The 25,541-nt window shown below is 45.9% G+C and overlaps 1 protein-coding gene across 2 annotated transcripts in view; it reads left to right on the forward strand.

Annotated features, from left to right (window-relative positions):
• The window catches only part of PLCG1 (phospholipase C gamma 1), a 74,717-nt gene that overhangs the window by 19,701 nt on the left and 29,475 nt on the right, over window positions 1-25,541 (forward strand). For both annotated transcript variants that reach the window (XM_066586536.1, XM_066586537.1), the window contains exons 2-7: window positions 14,000-14,152; window positions 14,401-14,494; window positions 21,664-21,711; window positions 22,127-22,211; window positions 23,550-23,633; window positions 24,134-24,156. In XM_066586536.1, the coding sequence (XP_066442633.1) occupies window positions 14,000-14,152; window positions 14,401-14,494; window positions 21,664-21,711; window positions 22,127-22,211; window positions 23,550-23,633; window positions 24,134-24,156 (487 nt within the window). The remainder of the gene's footprint in view (window positions 1-13,999; window positions 14,153-14,400; window positions 14,495-21,663; window positions 21,712-22,126; window positions 22,212-23,549; window positions 23,634-24,133; window positions 24,157-25,541) is intronic.

Genomic DNA, 25,541 nt, shown 5'->3' on the forward strand with positions numbered 1-25,541 from the left:
GACAGCTCCATGCTGCCGGTGCCCGCAGGTAGCCCACAGCATGGAGCTGTCATCCCAGGATGCGGGCAGTCTCCCCCCGGCATTGCGATCGGCGCTATCCAATGGATAGCGCCGATCACAAAAAAGTAAACAAAACACTGTAAAAAGTAAGATATTCAGCTGCCCTGATGGATCGGATCCATCAGGGCAGCTGAAAATACTCACCCGGCTTCTCGGCGGTGTCCCCCGGAAATCTGGTCCTCCCGGACCCGCCGCCGGCCTTCTGCGCATGCGCGCCAGACGATGACGTCAGGCACATGCGCAGAAGCCCGGACGCCCCCGGCAAATTTAAAATCTTCTGGCTCCCAGCTCCAGGAGGTGTTACCGGGGACCGTCCTCGGGCGCTCGATCGCCGCTATCCATTGGATAGCGGAGATCGCAAAAAAGTTTAAAAAGTAAAAAAAAAAGTAAAGTTTCACCTCCTATCATGGATCGGATCCATGAGGGGAGGTGAAAATACTCACCCCTAGTCCTCAGCGGTGTCCCGGTCTTCTGGGACCGGAGTCCCCTTCTGCGCATGTCAATCATCGGGCGCGTGCACAGAGGGGCTCGAGCCCCGGGAAATTTAAAATCCCTCTGCTCCTGGCTGCCATGTGTAGCCAGGAGCAGAGAGATTATACCGGGGACATGATCATGCGTTTCATCTCCCCCCATGGATCATATCCGTGAGGGAGGATGAAATGACGTACCTAAGGCCCGCGGATTTATCCGCGGACCTTACCCCAGCTTCTGCGCACACGCATGTTGCAAAAATGGCAGGCGCATGCGCAAAAGCTGTGGTAGTTTAAAATCTCCCTGCTCCTGGCTACAAAACTTAGCCAAGAGCCTGGAGATTTCACGGGGGGCCGCGGTGAGCGGTTCCTGATCACGTGTTCGCCGTTATCCAATGGATAATGGCGTTCACGTAAAAGTAAAAAAAGGTGAAGGTTCATCTCCCCTCACCAATGCGGTAATACGCAGATCAATCGCATTGGATTACACAATTCCGCTCACATTAGTGGGTTGGAATTGCGTAATCCACTCGCAGAAAAGAGAACGCAGCAGGTTCTATTTTACTGCGGCTATCCGCAGCATAGAGCCCATTGTGCTCCATGGTCGCGGATATACCCGCAGCCCATACGCAACTACGTTGTATATGGGCTGCGGGTACCCGTGTCATCGCTAAGCGAAGGTGCGGGAAATACAAACAAAAAATATATATATATACTGTGCATGACCGCCTGTGTGAGTAGGCAGTTATGCGCAGTACATTACGCGGCCGTACGCAGGGTCACAGCCGAGCTCACAGCTGGGATCCGCTGTGGGCCTCTGCAAGCAGATTCCGCCTGCGGCTGCGTGAGCCCGGCGTTATTCAGACCGCTACCTGTAATCCGTAATTTACAAGAACCCCTGGGAAGGCTCGCCTTCATGCAGTTCCAGGAGCAGCTTGTTGAGCGCCTTCTGTGTGAGACTGCCGCACCTCGGCAAGCTTACGGAGACTCACAGAGCGCCACTTTTAACACCCCATCCCCGCCGCTGAGGTCACGAAATACCCCCAAAAAGCATGAGAGGAGGGGGCATACATGGTTTTATTGCCCCATGTACCCATCCCAACCAGCCTCCGTAATTACCCCTGTCTTCGGAAATACCACACAGTTCACATTATTACTTTTATCTAAGATTTGGGGAAAGCCGAAAAGGGCGCAGAATTTTTTTAAGGTGTCAATTTTTATTCCGTACAAGTGGGCAATGGGGCCTGGAATTTATTCAGTTGTGCCCTGCAATCCAACGGGTGTTCCTTCCATTATAGGCCTTGCCATGTTTCCTGTAAGTAGATTAGGGCCACAAGGGGTATGTTTTTGAACACGGGACAAACGGGGGTATCCATTTTGGGGTGACCGTCTTCATTCCTATGTACACTGTACAAAAAAACCTGTTTTTAAATTGACAGAATTGCAAAAAAAATGAAAATCGTAATTTTTTCCTTCTGCTTTGCTTAGATTTATTCAAAAATTGTAGGGTAAAAATACACAATGCACCCCTAGATAAATTCGTTAGGGGGTCTAGTTTTCAAAATGGGGTCATTTGTGGGGGTTCTCTGTCGTTTTGGCCGTTCAAGGGCTCTACGAGTGGGCAATGGGGCCTAAATCACCTTCATGCTAAATTTCTGTTCTGAAAGCCACCGACTACTCCTTTCATTTTGGGTCCCATTGTGCATCCAGACATAAGATTAGGGCCACAATGGGTATGTCTCTGAACACGGGAGAAACAGGGGTATCCATTTTGGGGTGCAAGTCTTCATTCATGTGTGTGCTCTACAAAAAAAGCTGTTTTTAAAATGATAGAATTGACAAAAAAACGAAAATCCCAATTTTTTTCCTTTTGCTTTGCTTGAATTCATTCAAAAACTGTGTGGTCAAAATGGGCAGTACACCCCTAGATAAATTCGTTAAGGGGTCTAGTTTTCAAAATGGGGTCACTTGTAGGGGTTCTCTTTGGTTTTGGCCGCTCAAGAGCTCTACAAAAGTGCTATGGGGCCTAAAACGCCTTCAAGGAAAATTTATGTTCTGAAAACCACCGACTACTCCTTTCGTTTTGGGCCCCGTTGTGAATCCAGACATAAGATTAGGGCCACAATGGGTATGTTTCTGAACACGGGAGAAACAGGGGTATCCATTTTGGGGTGTAAATCCTCATTTTCATGGGCACTATAGGAAAAGAATATGTCTTTAAAATGACATATTTGCAAAAATATGAAATTTTATTTTTTCTCCTCTAAATTGAATTAATTCCTGAAAAAAAACTGGTAGGATCAAAATACTCATGACACCCCTCAGTGAATACACTAAGGGGTGTAGTTTTTTTAAATGGGGTCATTTGTGGGGGTATCTATTATTGTGACACTCATGAGCCTTTGCAAACTTGGCTTGGTGCAGGAAAACAAAGTGCTCCTCAAAATGCTGAAAAGTAATGTTAAATTTGTACGTCCTCTAAATGGTTAAATAAAACAAGTTTTTCAAGTGTGCATTCAGAATAAAGTAAACAGATGGAAATATATATCTTATCAAAAATTTGTACAGTATGTTTGAACATATTTGAGATATTACGGTTGAAAATGTGAAAAAATGTCAATTTTTTTCAAATTTTTTTCCAATATTGGTACTTTTAATAAATATACACTAATTATATCGGTCTCTTTTTACCACCTAAATGAAGTACAACATGTGGCGAAAAAACAATGTCAGAATCACTTGGATATGTAAAGCCTTTACGGAGTTATGCTACGTTGAACGACGCATGTCAGATTTCCAAAATGTGGCTCCGTCACTAAGGGGTTAAATGTACCAGATAATGTACTAAAAAACCTAAAAGTTTCTAGGTGGGATGAAATAAAAAAAAACAGAATTTCACCATATTGAGGGGGGTGGTTTTTATGGTGTACACACTCGGCAAAAATGATATACCTTTTTCCATGGATCCATACGATTACAACTATACCAAATTAATTTAGTTTGTTTACTTTTAATTTTTTTGTTACTTGTACTACTTTAAAAAAATGTATTTTGAAAGAGGTTGTTTTTTCTATTACCATCATACACTTCTTTTTTTTTTTTCCTTTTTTCTTTCTGTCGATTTGAGGTTGTTATTTACAGACAACCCGTGGTTTCTATTGGTACCATTTTGGAGTACATATCACCTTTTGATCGCTTTTTATTACAGTTTTTTGGGGGGTTTTGAGGCAGTTCTAGCTTTGTGTGTGTGTGTGTATTATATATATTTTTTAATCCTCATAGGAAACTTGAACTTCAGTACTTCAGTATTGCAGTTTATGGTATTTCTGCCTAAGAGGTAGAAATACATGGTAGCCTTGGGGGTCTTCAGGAGGCCCTGGCCTGCCATGATAACTGAATGGCACCCCGCAATCTCATTGCAGAGGGGGTAAGGGGTGAGGCGTTTGGGGGTTTGTAACTCTAATTGGCCCATTTAAATGCTGCTGTCACTATTGCTCTGATCAAGGCTGTTGCCGGTGGGTGTTAGCTGTCAAACGGCCTGTGCCCAGCATGTATGGAGCAGGATGGGATGCCAATCCTGTTTCATACAGACTCTGACACTGGAGGCTGTATGTATATGTCCTTTTTGGCCAAGGGGTAAAATATCTTCTGAAGTGTCATTGAGACAAAGGGAGAAGAATGCACTATCTTCGTTCACTTTTTAATGCCTGTGTTACAGTATACTACTCGTGATACGCCAGCCCGGGTGCCCTGATCTCACCCACAACCCCTGTCCCTGCCTGCTTGCCTCCACTCCTGGCTAACCCCAGGCAGGCAACTGGGCGGCGGTCCCTACTCTAACTAGGGACCGAAAAAGGGACGCTGGCGTACTTGGATGGAAAGGGTAGAATACTGACAGAAAAGGCAGATGTAAATAACCAACACGAACAATACTAAGAAGAATTGAGGCAGATGGAAAAACCTGGCGGATAATAGCAAGGTATAGCAGACAAGCTGACAGAAGCAGGAGACCAACAGAGGCAGACTAGCTAGCACACTGAAGGAAACCAATAACTGGCAGTCATTGCCACTCTCTGCCTGACCTTTAAACAAAAGCCTGCACCCAGGGAGAGGGAGGCAGCCAACTCCCAACAGAACAAAATAAAAGGGAGCTTGTGCACGGCAGCTGCACTCACAGGTGCGCGGCTGCCCAGCGCCGCGCCACCAGCACCACGACGGCCAGACACCCGCGCCCCCGGCAGCCAAACTACAAGCCGGGAGGGACGCACCCCAACCGCGGGACCCCGCACACTGCCGCCCCGGGAGGACCAGCAACCGCCGCATGGTAACAGCCTGCATAAACTGAACACCTAACAATAAGCAAACAGATTATCATTCAGATTCCTGAGATCCAGCGAGAATCTGAATGATAATGGTTCCATTGAAAAGGGGAGGGAAAAAAATGATTGGCAGCCTAAAACACATGCATTGGAGTGAAAAAAATAATAATTTGATCCCCCTCACCCATATAGAAAAAAAAAGGTGTCCATAGGCTTTGACTTTTGGGGAATTTAGAAGTTGTTGTCAAGCTAGCACAAATAGAGGAGGGACGTTTTTAAAGTTGATGGAGTAGTAGTTACTGTAAATGACACATAGTACATATTTTATCTCTCATACTGATCTCCTTATTTTTGTTTTAAGGCGGAACTTTTCTTAAAATTACATGCAAATCGTGTTGAAAGAAACAGCCTGCTATACGAAAAAAACTCACGTTGCTGTTTTTCAGTTTGTTTTTAAGTAACATCTATGCCTCTATTTTTTTTTTTTTTTCCCTTTTGAAACCACACCCAACCCGAAATGTTCACATTCACTGAGGTCAGAAAATGTCTGTCCCAAATAAAATGTGCTATTTGGAGCCATGTGTGAGGGAAGAATTTCCTGTGCGCATCCAGCTTCTCATTGTGAGCTCCAGAATGACTGCAGCGTCCCGGTTAGTAGTGGATGAGGGACTACAGGCAGCGGTTAACACACCGTCCGTTCTCAGAATATATAGCAGGAGATCTCTAACTGCTTTTCTTAAGTTTTGTGACCCTAAAGGATGTAAAATGTTCACCTGTGATTTAAAGGGCCTCGTTGAGCAACTTTTGAGCACTATAAGCTACATTTTGGTGCCCAAAGGTGAAAATTGGAAGTGCGGGAAGGTCTGTTTTTATATTCGCACAGTTCGTATATTGACTTTTTCATTCAGACGGCTCTGTGCTCGTGCCTCTCCATTTATGTCTTTGGGAGAGTGCACACCAAGCAGTCTGAAAAAAGTCATTTTGGCTGTGTGTGACTGAGTGCAGAAACAGGGGACCAGGTAAGTATAAAACATGCCTCCCTGGGACTCCCCATTCCCTCAACTTTTAAGCACCCTAACATACTTTTTGACAAAGGCCTTTTAACATATAGATCAGGAGCTTCTTCCAGCGTATACGTTAAATGAAGGCCAAGAACGCTATAGGAACATAGCCTGTAGGTGAGTTCACACTTTGTCGCACATTCTGCATCCAAAATTTGGCAAAGTATAGTACAATCTAAGTGAATGGGGTTTTTAACAAACCCCATTCACTTAGAGCAGAAGGAATCCAAAGTGGAAAAATAGTCATGCTGTGGATTTTCAAATCCGCAGCATGCTCTATTTGTAGTGGAAAAGCGAATGGTTTTCTCTGCTAATGTAATTAATTGCAATAGAATGAGCAAAATCCACTGTGAAAACCTATTCCAAAATCAGCATGGACATCGGGTGTGGAATTTGATGTAGGTCTTCTCAAAAATTTCTGCTGTACGGAGGCCTAGACCTCTCCAGCTGTACGGAGGCCTAGACCTCTCCAGCTGTACGGAGGCCTAGACCTCTCCAGCTGTACGGAGGCCTAGACCTCTCCAGCTGTACGGAGGCCTAGACCCCTCCAGCTGTACGGAGGCCTAGACCCCTCCAGCTGTACGGAGGCCTAGACCCCTCCAGCTGTACGGAGGCCTAGACCCCTCCAGCTGTACGGAGGCCTAGACCCCTCCAGCTGTACGGAGGCCTAGACCCCTCCAGCTGTACGGAGGCCTAGACCCCTCCAGCTGTACGGAGGCCTAGACCCCTCCAGCTGTACGGAGGCCTAGACCCCTCCAGCTGTACGGAGGCCTAGACCCCTCCAGCTGTACGGAGGCCCAGACCCCTCCAGCTGTACGGAGGCCCAGACCCCTCCAGCTGTACGGAGGCCCAGACCCCTCCAGCTGTACGGAGGCCCAGACCCCTCCAGCTGTACGGAGGCCCAGACCCCTCCAGCTGTACGGAGGCCCAGACCCCTCCAGCTGTACGGAGGCCCAGACCCCTCCAGCTGTACGGAGGCCCAGACCCCAGATTCAGTAGACATATAAAAATATGGTGATGAATTATTGACATTCCTTTCTTTAAAGGAGATGTCCCGCGCCGAAACGGGTTTTTTTTTTTTTTAAACCCCCCCCCCCGTTCGGCGCGAGACAACCCCGATGCAGGGGTTAAAAAACCCACCCGCACAGCGCTTACCTGAATCCCGGCGGTCCGGCGTCTTCATACTCACCTGCTGAAGATGGCCGCCGGGATCCTCTGTCTTCATGGACCGCAGGGCTTCTGTGCGGTCCATTGCCGATTCCAGCCTCCTGATTGGCTGGAATCGGCACGTGACGGGGCGGAGCTACACGGAGCTACACGGAGCCCCATAGAGAAGAGGAGAAGACCCGGACTGCGCAAGCGCGGCTAATTTGGCCATCGGAGGGCGAAAATTAGTCGGCACCATGGAGACGAGGACGCCAGCAACGGAGCAGGTAAGTATAAAACTTTTTATAACTTCTGTATGGCTCATAATTAATGCACAATGTACATTACAAAGTGCATTATTATGGCCATGCAGAAGTGTATAGACCCACTTGCTGCCTCGGGACAACCCCTTTAAGATGCGTAAGTACAGCAAGGAAGTTCAAGTCAACACGAGAGCACTTATCCACCAGAAGTAGAGGATTAGTCTTATTAAAAAGCTGTCAAAGTTGGCCTGATAAATATTTGCCTAAAATTCTACTTCTATTTGGTCATACACCTACTTTATTTTTGTAAAGCCTTCGGCCAGTGACACATTCTGTACATAAATACTCAACACATTGCAGTTTACTTCCTAGTCTTAAAAAAGCATTTCAAAGGTCATCGTAGACCACCTTCCACCGGACTGCCCATGTATGTAGGTGTATTGGCTCAATGGTTAGCTTTGCAACACCGAGGCCTTGGATTCACATACATTCAGTGTATCCGTCAGTTTGGCTCTGTGCAGACTGTGTCTGAGCCTTTTGTTGGTGGTATACTTGAGGACCTCTCCAACATATACCTCTGATGGAAATCTCTGATGTATGCCACTGTATCCTTATACAGGTATATGTTGCCCATAGACTTTCACGGAAAGAAAGGTCTACTCGATTTTGTGATACGACTCTGCTCCTCTGATTCATACCACGCCATTGGAGATCGAAAGGAGACTCTTGACCCTTTATCAAATGAATTGCACCCTATTGTATATTTTGGGTATACACAGAGCTTTTCCTGGCATATATGCCAAATATAAGGTACAGTACTATGCACATAGACTTTCCTCCTGGTACTCTAGTTTCATACCATACTCCAAACACCTACTGATTTGGTCAAGTTCATAGAACACTAATTAGCCCTAGTGTGTATGGCAAAATCACACAGTAGGGGACCATCCACTTGGCACATTCACAACGCAAGGAATCTAAGAAACGCCCATACAGGGGAACAAGCATGAGTATGGACAAACGAGTGACATTGTGGCACGGCAGCTGCAAAGCTATGTAGCCAGCCCTGCTGATATGGGGGCATGACAGGTCCTCTTTAAAATTAGATTGAGTGATAACATTCTCTGTATAGTGCTACAGAATATGTCAATCCTATCTAAGGAACTAAGGGTGATTTCACACTTGCGCTTGGGATTCCACTTTCTTGCTCCATTCGGGGAGCAGGAAGGAGGAATCCCCATGGCCCAACAGTTCCGTCTCTCTGAACGGAAGCGGGCAGACCTCATTGACTATAATGGGGTCCGCCCACTTTCCGCACAGCTGTCCAGTTTTTACTTTCTATTTTACTAACAAGGCCATCTCGGCGGAAGGGGCTATTTAGACCCAAATTTTGCTTTGCTAAATCCTCCTTTTTTAATGTTCAGTAGAAGTTAAAAAAATAATTTTGCATGGTATATAGTATAAAAAGAACTCTATTTTGAATTTACGCTCGGTATGATAAAACGTGTATTTAGTTAGCAGTAGGTGTGTGCTTGCTGAATACATCACTGCATGGGAAGGTAATCTGGGGAAGCCGTGGGCACAGCTAGAAGATGAGACACAGTGCCCATCTGACACAGGATGCGGGCAGGCAGGAAGCTGAACTGCGGAGTACAGATGCTGCATGTGGTTATGTTGCAGCTGAGCATCCTGTCCCACTGCCTGTTTTCAGCCTCTGGAAACGATGAGTTAATGTTATAAAAGTGATATATATTTTTTTGTAGATGTATGTGTCCCAAAAACAAGCTAACTTACATGCAAGTAACCTCAGCATCCGTCCTGTACTCCATACTGGGTCTGGTTTGTTGCAGTAGATACTGATGGATTGAGTTCAGTAGAGGCCTCTTATGGATCTTCCGGCCTCGGCAGTAGGGAGTGTAAGGACTGTGGATATTTCTCCATAGTACAGTTAGCGGAGCCAGTGACCTTGACACTGCTCTGGATGGGAAGCCCCTTCTGTTGAATCCATCCCGTAAAAGATCTCGAACAGAAGCTATCTATTCTAGTCCGTTTCTTGGCAGAGTCTGACGCATCGAAAGCCACTTATGGCCCTTCTCTGCTCTGGCTCTATGCCTTTAACATTTGCTAATTACAATTTTGATAACCTCTTTAGACCTATCTTTTGACATAATATTACAGTATATACAGTTTTCTTCTGCCCTATATAAGTGAACATCGGTTGGATCATAAATTGCACGTGGTGGAACATGACATTGGAGAAGACCACTGTTGGCCACAAGTCAAGTACAATATGAAAGGACTTTAAATACTTTTTACAAGCTCATTGTTGTAGTCATCGTGCCAACTGGCTGGGATCTGGTACCCTTTTAGGGCATAGATAACAAAATTACTCTTCACATAGCCTTCTGGAATTCATCTGCATTCATGGTAGAGATAGAAGTATAAGTTGCTGGGCATATATGGCTTCTGGGCATTGACTTATCTGAAAGTGTCTCCACCTACTTATGCCTTTTTGTGCCAGTACTTAGTGAATATGCACCTTATTACATGTATACTTCATTACATTATTAACCACCGAACTACTTTTCAGCCTAACTTCAAGAGTTTCCAAAAGTAGCGACTGAAATCTTGTTCTTCAATCTATGTCTTTTGTGCTCTGTAGATGTCTATCAGATTACAGAATGAACCAATGCCAATTAGCGATTTTCACACAGACACTGCAAATAAGAACCTAGGGAGGAGTATATACTGTACTGTATAAGCTGGTTATATTTACAAGAGCCATCTAAATGCAATCTTAGGCACGTTCTAACAATTATCGTTAAAAAAAAAAAATCACTGGATCGTTCAAATTTGAGTATTGGTTGTGTTTATACTATATTCAAATGATGATTCATTCGCTTATCATTCATTTAATGCAGGCATATAAAAATCATCGTTGGCTCATTCGCTAATCGTACAGTTTAAATACTGATCATTCGGTCGTTCTCATTCATGGGTACAGCAAATGCGAAAGACTTATCTGTCCCTATAAAGAGAATGCATGAGCAAACTCTAGATATGCAAATGAAAAACCGTTACTTGTAAAAGCACGGAACCAAACTTTTTTTTTTTCTTTTTATCAACTCCTGAAATTATGGCCATTAATCCTTTCCATTCCGTGTCTCATGTCTTCCTACATTCTGAATGAAGCTTGTACAGCTCCAATGTCAGAAGACGTCCGACAGGGTATTCTTACCATCTGTTGCCAGCCACTCCACTGTCGGAGCCTCTCTGGCGCACACACAATGGCTTTAGCCAGTAGATGGCACTATTGTATACCAGCAAAAAGAGAAAGCCTTTTAGGAAACCCTGAATCCAAAATTGGATTGGAAAGGGTTAAAGAGGACTTTCCAGCGAGAATTCAGGTGATAATCAACCTGTGTAAACAGTGAGTTCAGGTGATAATTGCCCTGTGTATTAGTGTCCGCCAACGGGAACCTGTGCAAGAAATTGCTCACCTGTCGGACTCTGTTTTTATCAGAACTACATTCCAAACGACTATCGAGCCACTCCATAATTAAGAACATTGAATATATCTCCACACTACAGGGTAAAAAGTAAGTGAACCCTGTAATTTAATCATTTGTGGATTCCCCTTTTAGTAGTAGTTGCCTCCAAATAAGTTAAGATTTGCATAATATTGAGGAGGCATTTTGAGCCAATTCTCTCCTCAGATGTTTTTCAATTCATCAATATTTCTGAGATGCCTTGCATGCACAGCCCTCTTCAGGTCATGCCACAGCATCTCAATAGTGTTAAGGTCAGCGCTCTGACTTTTTTTTTTTTTTTTTTTGCTGCTCTTCCGTAGCATGAGGGGTTGTAAGTACTTTGGGGGTAAAGGGGTATACGAACAGGAGCAGAAGGCTCTGCTGTTACTACTGGGAAGCTTATGGATTTGTGGGAGTGCTACTATTACTATTGGAAGTGGAGTGAACTGGGGAAGCGCCCAGTTGTGTTTACCATGGAAATTAGATGGCATTCTGTGGCTACTGGGACAACGTAAAGTCTCTTCTGCAGTCTGGAGAAGGGGAGAGGAGTGGGGAACTACTAATTAAAGAGGACGAAACACAGCTATAAGTGATTGATCTGAAGCCGCCGCTTGACCTTCAAATTGTCGTCCTGCTGACGTGCGTATTACGAGGAATATGTACAGTCCGCTGTAATTAAGATGATTAGACTGCCCATCAGAATGCAGTGACCTGCTAATAAGCACTTTGTCTGTGGCCTTTTATATGGTCATAGAAACTTCTTGGCGCCTTCTGATAGTTTTGTAGTGTACAGTAGAGATTACATTATCTCATATATAATGTGAGTAGGAGAGCTGAAAGAAGAGACTGTCAAGATGTTTGTACCATTTTTAAAGTAATAGTAATATAATTAGAATGCTAGTAATGATTTACTGGTAAATTCTGACTGTAGTGCATCTTAAGTTGGCTTTACATCTTCAATAGCTGTTTTCCAAATGTCCCTTTGGCCAACAAGCTATTCTTCTTGACTCTCTTATACATGTGCATACTGAGTATGGAGCTGCTGCTAGATACCTGTGTGGTGACTTATCTCCTGGCAAAACAAGAGGGGCAGGTGTTCAAATTTAAGATGCTGACCTTTCTCTTCCCTGACGACAATTATGATGGATGGGTCTCCATGTTTTGATCACAATATGAGCTAACAGTTTTGCAACTTTATTCAAATATTGAATGTGTATGAGTGCTGAGGTATGTGTTTCTGTTACTGTATTTGTAGCAGCCATGGCTTACGTGCACCTTCACATTTATTTGTTGTAAGTGATGATTTTTTTTGTCTTTTTGTATCATTTGTTGGGGGAAGAGTCGGGACACCCCAATATATGTTAGATGGTTGGCTGGTCACATTGGCAGATTAAGGGGACCAAAGGCTCAGGGCTATTCACACAACTTGGGCCCCCATGTCCGCAGCAAATCTGCCATGTCTGTGAAAGTACCCTAATAGTCCAAATGGGATTGCCCCTAAGGGTATGTTCATACGTAGCAGATTTGGTGTTCATTTTGATGTGGATTTGCAGCAGAATCCATCCATTCAATTCAAAGGGTGAAATCTGCTACGGATCCCCATAAAAATCTGCACCAATAATGCAGATTTTGATGCATTATTTGGTGCAGAACTACGCCAAAATCTGCTGTGTGAACATACTCACACGGGACGCTAAAATCAGGTGAGATGTATGGCACTGCAATGCGATGCAGGAAACCAATCGCAGCATGTTCTATCTTGATGCGTGATCTTGCAACGCAGTGACCATTGTTTTCAATGGGAAAAACTCTGTGATCCGTGCCAGGGAATCCCTGCATCTTCAAAGTGATGCGAGGCTGTGTTGTCATGAAAATGCCTCACATTCCTGGGGATTTCACGTTGTGGGGAGTGCGATATGGGGACGGGATTCACAGCCCCGTATCACGCTTGCCTATGTGAAGTGAGCCTAAGGGTATTTTTGTAGGCCGAGCTGAATCTGCCTGGAAAAAAACAGCAGAAATATATGGCTACTCTGCCACAAATGCACACGACCTCTCTAACCCCTCAATTTTTCAGGGGGCCTAGCTTTGTTTTTACAAACTTCTACATAATCTCCCCATCCATAGTGACCCAGATGATACTAATGCCACCTGTGGTGACCCACACAATAATAGTTTCTCCCTATTTGTACTCCCTGTAGGCACCACATAGTAAGTACCAATTTTTATGTACCACGCACAGTAAGAGTGCCCCTACTCATTAAAAATGCCCCAAAGAGGCCCCCATTCAGTAGTAGTGTTCCACATAAGCTTCCACTTAGTAATAATGCCCCTCACAGGCACTTACTTGGTGATAATGCCCAATCTAGGACCCCCACTCAGTAATAATGCACCTCACTGGCCGCCACTCAGTAATAATGCTCTATATAGGCTACCACTCAATAATAATGCTCCTCACAGGCACCCACTCGGTGATAATGCCTGATCTAGGACCCCCACTCAGTAATAATGCACCTCATTGGCCCCCACTCAGTAATAATGCTCTATATAGGCTACCACTCAATAATAATGCCCCTCACAAGCTCCCACTCAGTGATAATTCCCCATATAGGCCCTATATAGTCCAATATTCATCTGAGGTTTCTCGGGGCCTCTACAGTTGAATCATTAGTGCATAAAGTTTACATTATTTGGTCCATCCCAGTTACATGTAGAATTAAACTGATATTGCCATGGGATTCAATCCCCCCCTCTATTTCTACCATAAGATAATAAGCACCTTTTAAACTAGGTAATTGCCATGGCTACTCGCGGATTACAGAACGTATGTGAGAGTTATACTCCAAACCGAACCATTTTATTGAATTTCTATCCACGTCCGCTCTTCTTCCATACTGTCCTGAAGCAATGCATTTAAATAAAGTATGGAAGCATGACATTCGGACCAGTGTTCTAGAAGCTAAGATGGAAAAACTGTGTTGTTGGTGTGGAAAATGTGGATCAAGAGCACTTTAATCTATAATCACAGCCTCATTCTATGTTGATGAAAGCATGTGCTGTTGGTGGACTTGGGGAATAACTTGATTAGATGTGAAATCTTCATATTGGATTTGTTGGCTCATCCATATATCATACCAACTCTCTTCACAGTGGACATCAGGGAGATAAAGGAGATTCGGCCGGGAAAAAATTCTCGGGATTTTGATCGTTACCAGGAAGATGCTACGGTACGCCTGGAACCGGATCACTGTTTTGTTATCCTCTATGGAATGGAATTTAGACTTAAGACCTTGAGCCTACAGGGTAAGTGACCTCCATATGGTAACTCTAGTGCTACCTTAATAGCCCAGATTGCCTCTTTCACATTGGTGTTAACCGCTGTGTGTATAAATGTGCTGTCGGCCCCTAATGTTTCTTCATTAGCATTGATTTCTTTGGTTTAAACCAGTTCCTGGAAATATTTGTGGCTGACATTGTAATAATTCTGACCTTTTTCTTCTGCTCTGGTGAGATGTCCAACGCTCAACACTTTACTTTTTTTTACTCTTCAGCAACATCAGAGGAAGAAGTGAATATGTGGATAAAAGGATTAAACTGGTTGCTCCAAGATACTCTTCAGGCCCCGACACCACTGCAGATAGAGAGGTACTATAGGGGGTATATATAAGCATTATCTTATCATCCGGGCTCCATCGATATCTAATGCGTAGGGTGGGTATTAGTGTATCTTGACGCCACCAGAAGATGTCAGCACGTGTGCTCCGGCGCTGGAAAAGCTGCTTCACCTGGGGGAACTCCGGCAGTGTGTGCTCCAGCACTGTGCGGGTGGCACATACCACTTTTTCTCAGCCCCTGGCCGTGTTGCCTCCCTGCAGCTGCTGGCATCAGAAACAGGCATCCGTTGGGAGTCGGGGTGGCTCTTGTGGGGCGCCGCCAACGGTACAGGAACAGCAGCTTCAGAATGTGTTGCCCTCACTACTGCAACACTGAGGTGGTGTCCGCCTTGTGCCTCTTTTGCAAGGAAGCCCGTTGCAGCTGTGGCTGCCCGTTTGCAGCAGGGCCCGCTGTCTGAATTTTCGTCCAACTTTTAATGGCCTTCCAGCACCCTTTTGGCAGTCTGCTGTGCAGCCAATCAGCATCAGGGGGCGTCACTCCCCTCTCAATCTTGGCTCCACCAGGACTTCCTGGTGGCGTCAAGGTACACTAATACCGTGTAGGTTGTCCTCTTCTGACTGTACTCCCAACGTTCTATGGGGTAGGGTGGAGGAATTGGGTTTATCAAGAATTAGGCATGTTGACTTTCCCCATTCCTACTTCATTGTTGTGGTGGGAGAAGACCCACTGCCAGATATGAAATAACACTATCATGGTAATTCTGCCACTAATAGAAAAGGTACTTTCATGCAGGTTAAGTTTGCTTTATGCATTAGACAACCGCTGTGAACCATGATGCCATTGCCATTACATCTATTCCGTTTAGTGCATGACTGGTATTCCCTCCTTGATGCTCTTTGAGGTCCAGTATGATGCATCACCCCCTCAGGCCATGCAGAATGCAATGCTTGTAATTTACCCAGATCCATTAAAGGGATTTCCCCATGACATCATGACAGCATACGCTGGAGGTTGCTCACCTGCTGACCTGAAGGGACAGGAAGAGGCAGAATATAAAAAGCACCTCCCCTCCACCAACACCAGTGTTTTTCCTGTCCCTTCAGGACAGCAGCGGCAGAACTCCAGCAACGCTGTCCCATGCCGGAGGAGGACTTACCGGCGAAGCGGCGGCGTGGATCTTTCGGGCAGCCCCGGCAAACCCAGTGGGAAGGACCCCATCTGGGAGCTTTCCGGGGACTGCGTGGGCCGGGGCCCAAGTACGGGTTGCCGGCACCACTGCGGCCGTCATTTCGGGCGGCGGCCGCCATCTCCGGTGGGCCGGGGTCCAAGTACGGGCTGCCGGCACCACTGCGGCCGTCATTGCGGCGGCGGCCGCCATCTCCGGGTCCAGGGCCGACAGGAGCGCTCCAGGGGGCGTGGCTTCGGATACAGCGCGGTGACGTCGGACGCTCCGCAAAGGGGGCGTGGCCTGGCGCGGCCGGCGCCAAATTCAAAAATCCGCTGCCCCTGCATCAGCTGGTGGTGTTTCTCCACGCTAAGGAACGATCCTAAGCACAGGAAGCGTTCCTGCAAGGCGCAAGATGTCGACCAGAGAGGACCCAGAGACCCTCCTAACTGTAAGTGGTCCAGTGGACCAACCTACACCTGCACTACATACACTTCCCCACTAACAGAGTTTCCCTTGTCTTACAGGACAGGGATACTCAAAAACCAAGGGAGGCTAGACGCAGGAGTAAAAAATGTCCAGTATGTCTAACCAAACTTGACGACTCCTGCACCAAAACGCTATGCGCTACCTGCTCCGCGAAAATTATGCAGGAGGAAAAAACTTCCCTTATGGCCGAAATTCGGTCAGTCGTCCGAGAAGAAGTGCAGTCCTCCCTCTCGGACCTCCAACCTGGGCCTTCCGGGGTTACACGCAGGTCGGTTCCGGCGGTGTCTGAGTCTGACTCCGACATAGCGGAAAATGTGGATTTTGACGGGGAAGTGACGCAGGAGGACAAGAAATATCTTTTCTCTACCGCGGACATGGATCAACTGCTGAAAGCGGTACGCAGGACCATGCAGGTGGAGGAAGACGTGCAGCAACCCCGCACAGTCCAGGAGGATATGTTCGCGGGGTTACTCCCGCAACAAAAATCTTCATTCCCCGTAAACGCCACACTCAAGCAGCTGATCCTAAATGAGTGGGAGAGCGTGGATCAGGCTCCGCTAATCCCCAGGGAATTTAAAGAACGCCTGTTATTTCCGGGAGATGAAGTGTCCTTTTTGGACGAGATACCTAAAGTCGATACTGCAATTGCCATGGTATCCAGAAAGTCCGGGTTGCCCTTTGAGGATACATCCCACTTAAAGGACCCGTTGGACCATAAGGTGGACACATCCATGCGTAAAGCCTGGTCCACCTCCGGTCTCATCATGAAAGCTAACATCGCGGCCACTTCCGTGGCTCGTTCCATGGCAATCTGGTTGGACCAATTCGCAGCCCTAGTCGACCAAAAAGCCCCTAGGGAGGAGTTCGCAAGCGGCATCCCTCTGCTGCGAATGGCAACAGGGTTCCTGGCAGATGCTTCGATGGAAACAGTCCGCCTCGGAGCCCGCATGGCAGCCCTATCGAACACCGCCAGAAGGGCAGTGTGGGTGAAAGAGTGGTCAGGGGACGCTGCGTCCAAAAATAGGCTATGTACCCTACCGTTCCGGGGCGGGCGTATATTCGGACCAGACCTGGATCGTCTGCTGGAGAAAGCAGCTGACAAGAGTCACGGACTGCCTGCCACCAGACCACCCAAGAGACCCTTCACCCCTCATCCCTCGTCTACGTACGCCGGGAAGGGAAAGACCGGAAGATGGTCTTATCCAAAGGGCGGAAGGGGTAAGACTTTAACTTTTGTCCCTCAGCCCATACTTTCGGGCCCGGTAGGGGGTAGACTGGCTCGCTATTCCAATAGCTGGCGTAGTATTACAACTAATGAGTGGGTACTGCACCTAGTGGCGGAGGGGTACAGGATCGAGCTACTATCCCGCCCCCCGGACAGGTTTATGATAACCCCAACCCAGTCTCCAGGCCTAGAACAGGCTCTGTTGGAGGGCATACGGAACCTGCAGGGTCTCGGCGCGATTATCCCAGTCCCTAAGAAGGAACAGGGAAAAGGCTTCTATTCCCCCCTCTTTCTGGTTCCCAAACCAGACGGCTCCCACCGCACCATTATCAATTTAAAACAACTGAATAAATTCATTGAATATAGGAGATTCAAAATGGAAACCATTAGAACTGCAACTCCTTTAATTGCCAGGGATAACGTAATGGCTACAATAGACCTTAAGGATGCCTATTTTCATATCCCTATTTACGCCAACTCACAAAAATTTCTGAGATTTGCGCTGAGGGTGGAGGGGGAAATCCGCCACTTCCAGTTCGTCTGCCTACCATTTGGAATCTCCTCGGCTCCGCGAATTTTTTCCAAGGTCGTGATGGAAATGGTGGCCTTCTTACGAAACCAGGGTGTCATGATCATCCCCTACTTAGACGACTTCCTGTTGGTGGCAGATTCCCCATCTACTCTGAGATCACACTTGGAGTCCACATTGCAGTTATTTAAGGAGCTTGGCTGGATTGTTAACGAGTCAAAATCCAACATGGAGCCAGAAACCAGGAAGAAATTCCTGGGTGTCATTCTGGATTCCAGTCTACAAAATTCGTCCCTTCCTCCCCTAAGAAAACATCTTATCATAGAGGAATGTTCCAACCTATATAAAAAACATAGGGTAACGATAAGAGACGCAATGCGGATCCTGGGACTAATGACTTCGTGCATCGGCGTGGTCCCCTGGGCCCAATTCCACAGTCGCGGACTCCAGTCACTAATTCTCCGGAATTGGGACAAGTTGCAGGCTTCGCTTGATCAGACAATCCCTATTTCTGCGGAAGCCAGAGCTTCTCTCCGTTGGTGGGTGTCGTCGGACAACCTGTCTCAGGCATCCGATTGGAATTTGGACCCGGCCGTAATAATCACGACCGATGCCAGCGCCAAAGGGTGGGGGGCCCACTTTGAAGGCGGTTATGTACAGGGGGCCTGGGACGTTCACGAGAAAGCTAGCTCATCGAACTTTAGGGAGCTTAAAGCTGTATGGAAATCCCTGCGTAGCCTGCAAACACGATTAGTGGCGAAACATGTGAGGATCTTCTCAGACAATATGACAACAGTATCACTCATTCGCCACCAGGGTACCACCAGGAATCCTCCACTACAACGACTGGCGGGGCGGATCCTTCAATGGGCGGAAGGCACAACAAAGTCCCTATCGGCCTTTCATATAAGAGGAGCCGAGAACTCAGCCGCGGACTTTTTAAGCAGAAGGAAAGTGGACCCAGGAGAGTGGGAACTCCATCCAGAGGTGTTCAGCCTTCTTGTGGAGAAGTGGGGGGTACCAGAAGTAGACCTCTTTGCGTCAAGCGCAAACACCAAATGCCGGCTTTTCTTTTCCAGAGGCGCAGAGAAACAGGCCCTGGGCACGGACGCTCTCTCTCACCCCTGGGATTGGGACCTAGCGTATGCCTTTCCCCCTCTACCACTAATCCCGCTTCTGCTAAGGAAATTACTGCAGTCAACCCTAACAGTAATTTTTGTAGCACCATATTGGCCCAAAAGACCGTGGTTCCCCCTCCTGAGATCCCTGTCAGTGGGAGAGCCCTTCCACCTTCCAACAAGACCGGACCTACTGTCGCAGGGCCCTCTTCTTTACCCGGAAGTTCACAAGTTCAGGCTTACGGCCTGGAGCTTGAGCGGGTAAAGTTCCTAGGAAAGGGTCTTTCCCCTAAGGTTATTTCCACCATTAGCGAGAGCCTTAAACCCTCGACACACAAAATCTACTCCAAAGTCTGGAAAAAATTTTCGGAGTGGTTAGGCCAGGACATCCAGCAGCTGGATCAGCCAGACGTCCGGAAAATCTTAGATTTTCTCCAGGCGGGCCTGGATAAAGGTTTGAGTCCGAATACACTCAAAGTCCAAATTGCGGCCTTGGGGGCATTCTTCGATCTCGCGCTGGCGGAGCACAGGTGGATTAGGAGATTTCTTAGAGGGGCGAGCAGATTACATCCATTCACACGGCCCACGGCACCACCCTGGGATCTAACCATAGTCCTTCAGGCCTTATGCGACCCCCCATTTGAACCGATTACGGATCTATCCATCACCTGGCTGACATACAAGGTAGCCCTGCTTGTGGCAGTTACGTCAGCCAGACGCGTGGGGGAAATCCAGGCCCTCTCACGAAGGGCCCCATATATGACTATCCACCCGGATAAAATAGTTTTTTCTTTAGACCCATCCTTCCAGCCTAAAGTATTGTCAGATTTCCACAGGGGCCAACCAATAGTTATTCCAGCCTTTTGCCAAAATTTCAAAAATGCAAAAGAACAAAAGCTCCATAATATAGACGTCAAAAGAGCGGTACTAGCGTACCTCGAGGCAACAGAAAGTTTCAGGAAGTCTGACAAACTTTTCGTTCAATTTCAGGGGCAGGCCAAAGGAAAGGCCGCTTCTAAAGATGCGATCGCCAGGTGGCTCAGGAGAGCCATCCAGGAGGCTTACAAGGCCCAGGGCATCCCCCCTCCAGAAGGATTGAAGGCCCACTCAACGAGAGCGGTGGCATCCTCTTGGGCGGAGAGAGCGCACGCATCGATTGAGCAAATCTGTAACGCAGCCACATGGACTTCAGGCCATACTTTCATCAAACATTATAGGCTGGACTTTAAATATAGTCAGGACGCATCCTTCGGTAGGAAGGTGCTCCAAGCCGTAATCCCTCCCTAAAAAGCCCATGCCACTTATTTGGTATTCCTCCAGCGTATGCTGTCATGATGTCATGGGGAAAAGGGGAATTTTTTCTTACCGATAATTCCCTTTCTGGAAGACATCATGACAGCATACGGGCTTTTTTCCCCCCCTTACCAACATGGTTACCCTAGTTTGTCCAACACATGAGGTAATGTGTATGCTTTAACTTTGTTTTCTGAGGTGTGTGATGTCAATAAAAACACACCTTCTGGTTAAGTAACTGGTCACTGTGGTCATTTGGAACGCACTGGTGTTGGTGGAGGGGAGGTGCTTTTTATATTCTGCCTCTTCCTGTCCCTTCAGGTCAGCAGGTGAGCAACCTCCAGCGTATGCTGTCATGATGTCTTCCAGAAAGGGAATTATCGGTAAGAAAAAATTCCCCTTTTTCTCATCTGACACATTTATCGCATATCTCTTCCATGCTTGGCACTCCAAAGAAAAGGAGATGGCTGCGTATGTATGCTATTCTCTGCATTGAAGTTGCAAAACAGTCGGCTATTACCTTGTTCTTCCAATAGATAAAAGTTCCAAGAGTGGAACGCCTACCCTTCACCTATTTATACAATATACTATGTCAGTATGTCATAAATGTCCCATATGGGGATATTCTTTTACATTTTATTGGTCTATCCCAGCTAAATTTAGCATTAGGCTGATATTACCATGGGCTTGCTCCCCTCTATTTCCCTGCACACTTAGTTCAACATAAGAAAATAAACACCTTCAAATCCCCATACATTGACCATATTCACCCTTACTATACAGATATAACCCTCTGGGAATTATTTCCATCCCCTGCCATCCCCAGTATATCGGTAGAGCGCGACCACTCCTTCGTTTCATCCGTTCTTCACTTCTCAATGTTTACACTGTTGGTTTATTTGATACCACACTTTGTAACTTCCGCTGAGACCTGCGTCTCTCCCTTTTATAGTGTGTATGCTCTATATTTGTTATGCAATAAAAAGATATTGCATAAAGGTCCCATATGGGGATATTAGTTTACATTTTATTGAGGCCCGTGGAAACTGTACAATCTGTCCATGTGACCTTGAGGGCAGAAAATGTTGTGCACTTCTGATGTAAAGTCCTATACACTTGGGCATTGCACTCTGTGTGAGCGGTGAAGTATATTTGCTGGTCCAGGAAGGTACACAACAAGGTTAGGGAGATGCAGGCTATGGGGAACCAAAAAATCCATCTAGGAAGGGATTCAGGGCTTGGTCGGGACAGGTCAGAAGTCTTCGCTCGTTGGTCGGAATGATCTGGAGAAATATGTAAGAGTGACTGTTTTTTACTATTGTGGCATTGAACGGATTGTGGTTTTGTTTTATAATAGTTTGTCTTCTCTTTTCTCCTCAGGTGGCTACGGAAGCAATTCTACTCTCTAGATAGGAATCGGGAGGACAAGTAAGTATCTTGACTTACCTGTATGTCACACTGGAGAAATCAGTTGACCCAGTGTTGGTGAGTGTGTTGTCACAAACCCAGCTGTTTTTTTTTCCCTATAGAGAAATTTTCCTAGAGCTTTGGTTTTAAAACAAAAAAACTCAGTGGACTTAAAAAAATTTAAAAAAAGGGAGGAAAAACGCCCCAATAAAATGCATTGCTGAGTAGTGCATTCCGTATTTGCCTATTGCCCTGCTACAGTGTTAAACAAAAAAGTGGGTGAAAATGCCAAGGAAAATGCAGCAAAAAAAGTGGCATTTTTTTTTTCCTAAAAACACTGTCAAACCATCTTACGTCTTACAGTGACTGAACCGCCTACTTTGGAATGTATGTGTATATGAAACGTATATAATGAATGTTTGCTTTGTCACATTAGGATCTCTGTGAAGGATTTGAAGAGTATGCTGTCCCAGGTCAACTACAGAGTTCCCAACATGAGGTTTCTACGTGATCGGCTTATGGTGAGTTTGAAATTTTTTTTTTAAATTCCTCTCTTTTAATGTACACAGCTAGTTTGGAAACTATTCCTAAAGAGCCTATCTCATAGAGATTAATGGTGAATCGCTAGGATGTATACCCGATATCGGATCAGTGGGTGTTCGTCACCACAAAGGAGAAGCAATGCTAAGAATCTGCATGCCACTGTGTAGCACTTTATAGTGGAAGTGGAAAGTAAGTGGCATGGCACTGTTGCCCCTTTGTTCTAGCTATGGGTGTCGATCAGAACCACCAAACCTTTGTCAACTGAACATTGGTGGCATATCATAGGGATACCAATTACTGAGACAGGCTGGAATTGTATCGGACTGAATACATACTTCATGTGAGGTCCTACTTGCCTTATGCACGCCACACTCATCAGTTTTGCTGTGGTGTACCACAAAGTTCTCCATTTATTACTGTCATTGCGGACAGAACTGAAAGTTTAAATGTCAAGTTTTGCTGATGACGTAATCTTCAGTAGTAATGCATGAAGGGGCTTTTTAAGTAAATCTGGCTTCTCAGACAGTTATACCATAAATTCTCTTTAAGACAACTACTCAAAATTGCACTGAAAAGTGGTGGTGTTGGAGAGTGGTCCGCCCAAATAAGACGGCCATTATACATATATACTTGATATGATGGGACTAAATATCTGGCACAAAATCTGGTGTAGATAAATCCTGCGCGCATCCATAATCCTGCACCAAACGAATCCTTGGATCTGGACTGTACACCAGCCAACAAATGTGGATGACTCTGTCGATGAGTGTCGCTCTACAAATATGTTGCACTGTAGAGAAGCAATCTGTATAGGGTATAAGAGTAAATTAACCAATTCTTGACATGTTGGGTGTCATTGTATAGAGTGGGCTCAGGAGCAGAGTCCACTCTATACGTGACGGGTGTCATCACTCCTTGACAAATGACGTCCAGCTGCAAGCTCTGGGACTGAAGATAACTCTGATCGTGGCAGTTGACCCTTTGGCTGCCGCTGTCAGTTCTGACATCGGCATTTAAAAGGCCCGACAGGTAGTGGTTCGGCAGCCTGGAGCCTTCTGAAGGTCCCTAGGGCTGTCATGTATTTCTGCCTATTAAGCCTTGCCTGCAGAATGTTTGCAGAAATACAATGTACTTCCATTGCAGTATAACAGAATATTGTATAAGTGATCAAATGACCGCAGAAACGAGTTAAATGGCCAATGTGTAAAAGATATTCTTGAAAGAGATTTCTGGTAGTTGGGTTTCAGTATTGTGCAAACTCCGATCATCCATACTGCGCCTCGTCTCACTCATCTCTCCTCCTTCCTCCCTTACAGGAAGTGGAACAGAGGAACCAAGAAATTAACTATGCCCAGTTTGCTCAGCTGTACCGGTCCCTCATGTACAATGCACAGAAGACGGTATATAGTCAAACCAATGCCTCTGCCTCGTTCTTCTTTGTTTCTGATCTGTAAACCATTAATGGGATTTTTTTCATATCGAGCCAGTCTGTCTCCATTCAGAGTGATTTGTAGGATGATAATAGTCAATTGTACTCGCTGTTACCCCACTGTTGGTAATTGATCGCCCTGGTGTCTTATTTCTGTAGTTCTATTTTTTTGATCTTTTTAACTTGCCAATAGACCATTTTTACTCTAGTTAAATAAAAAGTAACCAAGTGGCCAATACAAAAACCCTAAAAAAGCTGAATGACCACATAAGCTAAAGATGGCACTGGCCTAATTAGGAGTTGCTGTGGTGAGTAAGGGGGCAGGATGTAATTTGAGTCATTATCTCCTTTAGTGTTTCTGTAGATCCTAGTAAAGACCTATAGTTTTGCGACAACATGTTGTTGGTTGTAGAAATGTGTCTGAAACAGTAGACTTATTCACGCTCATCACTTGTGTCTTTTTGCTTTTAGATGCCGCTTCCATTCCTGGAAAGGTGAGTAGCTTTATTTATCTGTAAGCCTAAGTGGATCATGGATGATCATAGAATTAGAGGTAGTTCAACCTACCTGACCATGAAAAGGTGGTCGGCCTAATAACTGGTGCTTATATGGAGACTACAGCCAACCATACCCATTGCATAAAAGTTGGCTGAACCCTAGAATTTCAGCAGGGCAGGCTATCCGTTGTAGGAGGGGGGGGGGGCTTGTATCCCAACTCTTCCCTTAATGACATATGTCAAGTGACAGAAGGATTTTAACTTCTACAACTTTTTTTTTTTTTTTAGCCCTGAGGGCGTTAAGCTGCTTCTAGAGTTGCCAGATGGCCACTTAGACCCTTGTCTCTATTGTAAATAATATGCACTCTTGCCCAAGCTGAGTCTGATTGTGTACAGATCTAGCAAACATTAACTTGACATTTTGACGTGGTATGATAACTTGACTCAATTTACAGCATTGTAGTACATTGTAGTTATCCCAATGTGCCAGTCATGTTAATGATTGCTGAATCTGTACGATGGAGTTCGGAAAAATGGCGGTCTACAAAATCTCGTGTTTGCCCAGCTTAAAGTGGGCAAAGTCACTTATCCATCCGCAGGATAGGTGATAACTGCATGATTGCTGGGACCCCTAAAAATCATGGGAACGTCAAACCTTGAGTTTCCCTAGTGATTGGAGTGGTTGTGAACACGCTTGGCCAAAACAGTGAATGGGAGCGGTTTTTATCTCCCTCAGTCCCATGGAAGTGAATAGAGCTTTGTTCGCACTATGCGCACCACTGCTGTATCGCTAGTAGGACTCGGGGCACACTGTTGTCGTGATCCTTGATGGTCACAATGGTTGGACCCCAGCAATCATACATTTATCGTCTATCCGGTGCATATATGTCTTTAGTGGGATAACCCCTTCCCGTCCCAGGTCACAATCGTATGTCCTGCCTGGGAAATTGTTCCCATGAGTGGACATACATTTATGTTAACTGAATGGCATGGACTCAGAAGCTGAAACCACGCCATCCGCAGCGGGAGTTGGCTGTGACTGATAGCCAGCCTCCCTTTGCAACAACAGGGTTTGGTGAGAACACCAATCCCCACTGATAACCCCTCATATGCCCCATTAATGTTGATCACCTCATATAAAGTATTCATAGGGGGAGGGAGCTCCCTCTGTAAAGTCATCGGTCATCTGCTATGTAATCACAGAGGGCCAAAACTGGACGCCAAACAATGACGTCCAGATCTGCCAGTGTCTGTGGTCACTATGATTAGTGATAATACATTGCAGTACTGCAATACATTATCAGAGCGATCCTAGGATTGCAGGTTCATGTTCCCTACAGCGATGTAAAAAATAACATTGTTAAAAAAAAACTTCTGTGTAC

Source organism: Eleutherodactylus coqui, chromosome 13 (assembly GCF_035609145.1).
Source record: "Eleutherodactylus coqui strain aEleCoq1 chromosome 13, aEleCoq1.hap1, whole genome shotgun sequence".
NCBI lineage: Eukaryota > Metazoa > Chordata > Amphibia > Anura > Eleutherodactylidae > Eleutherodactylus > Eleutherodactylus coqui.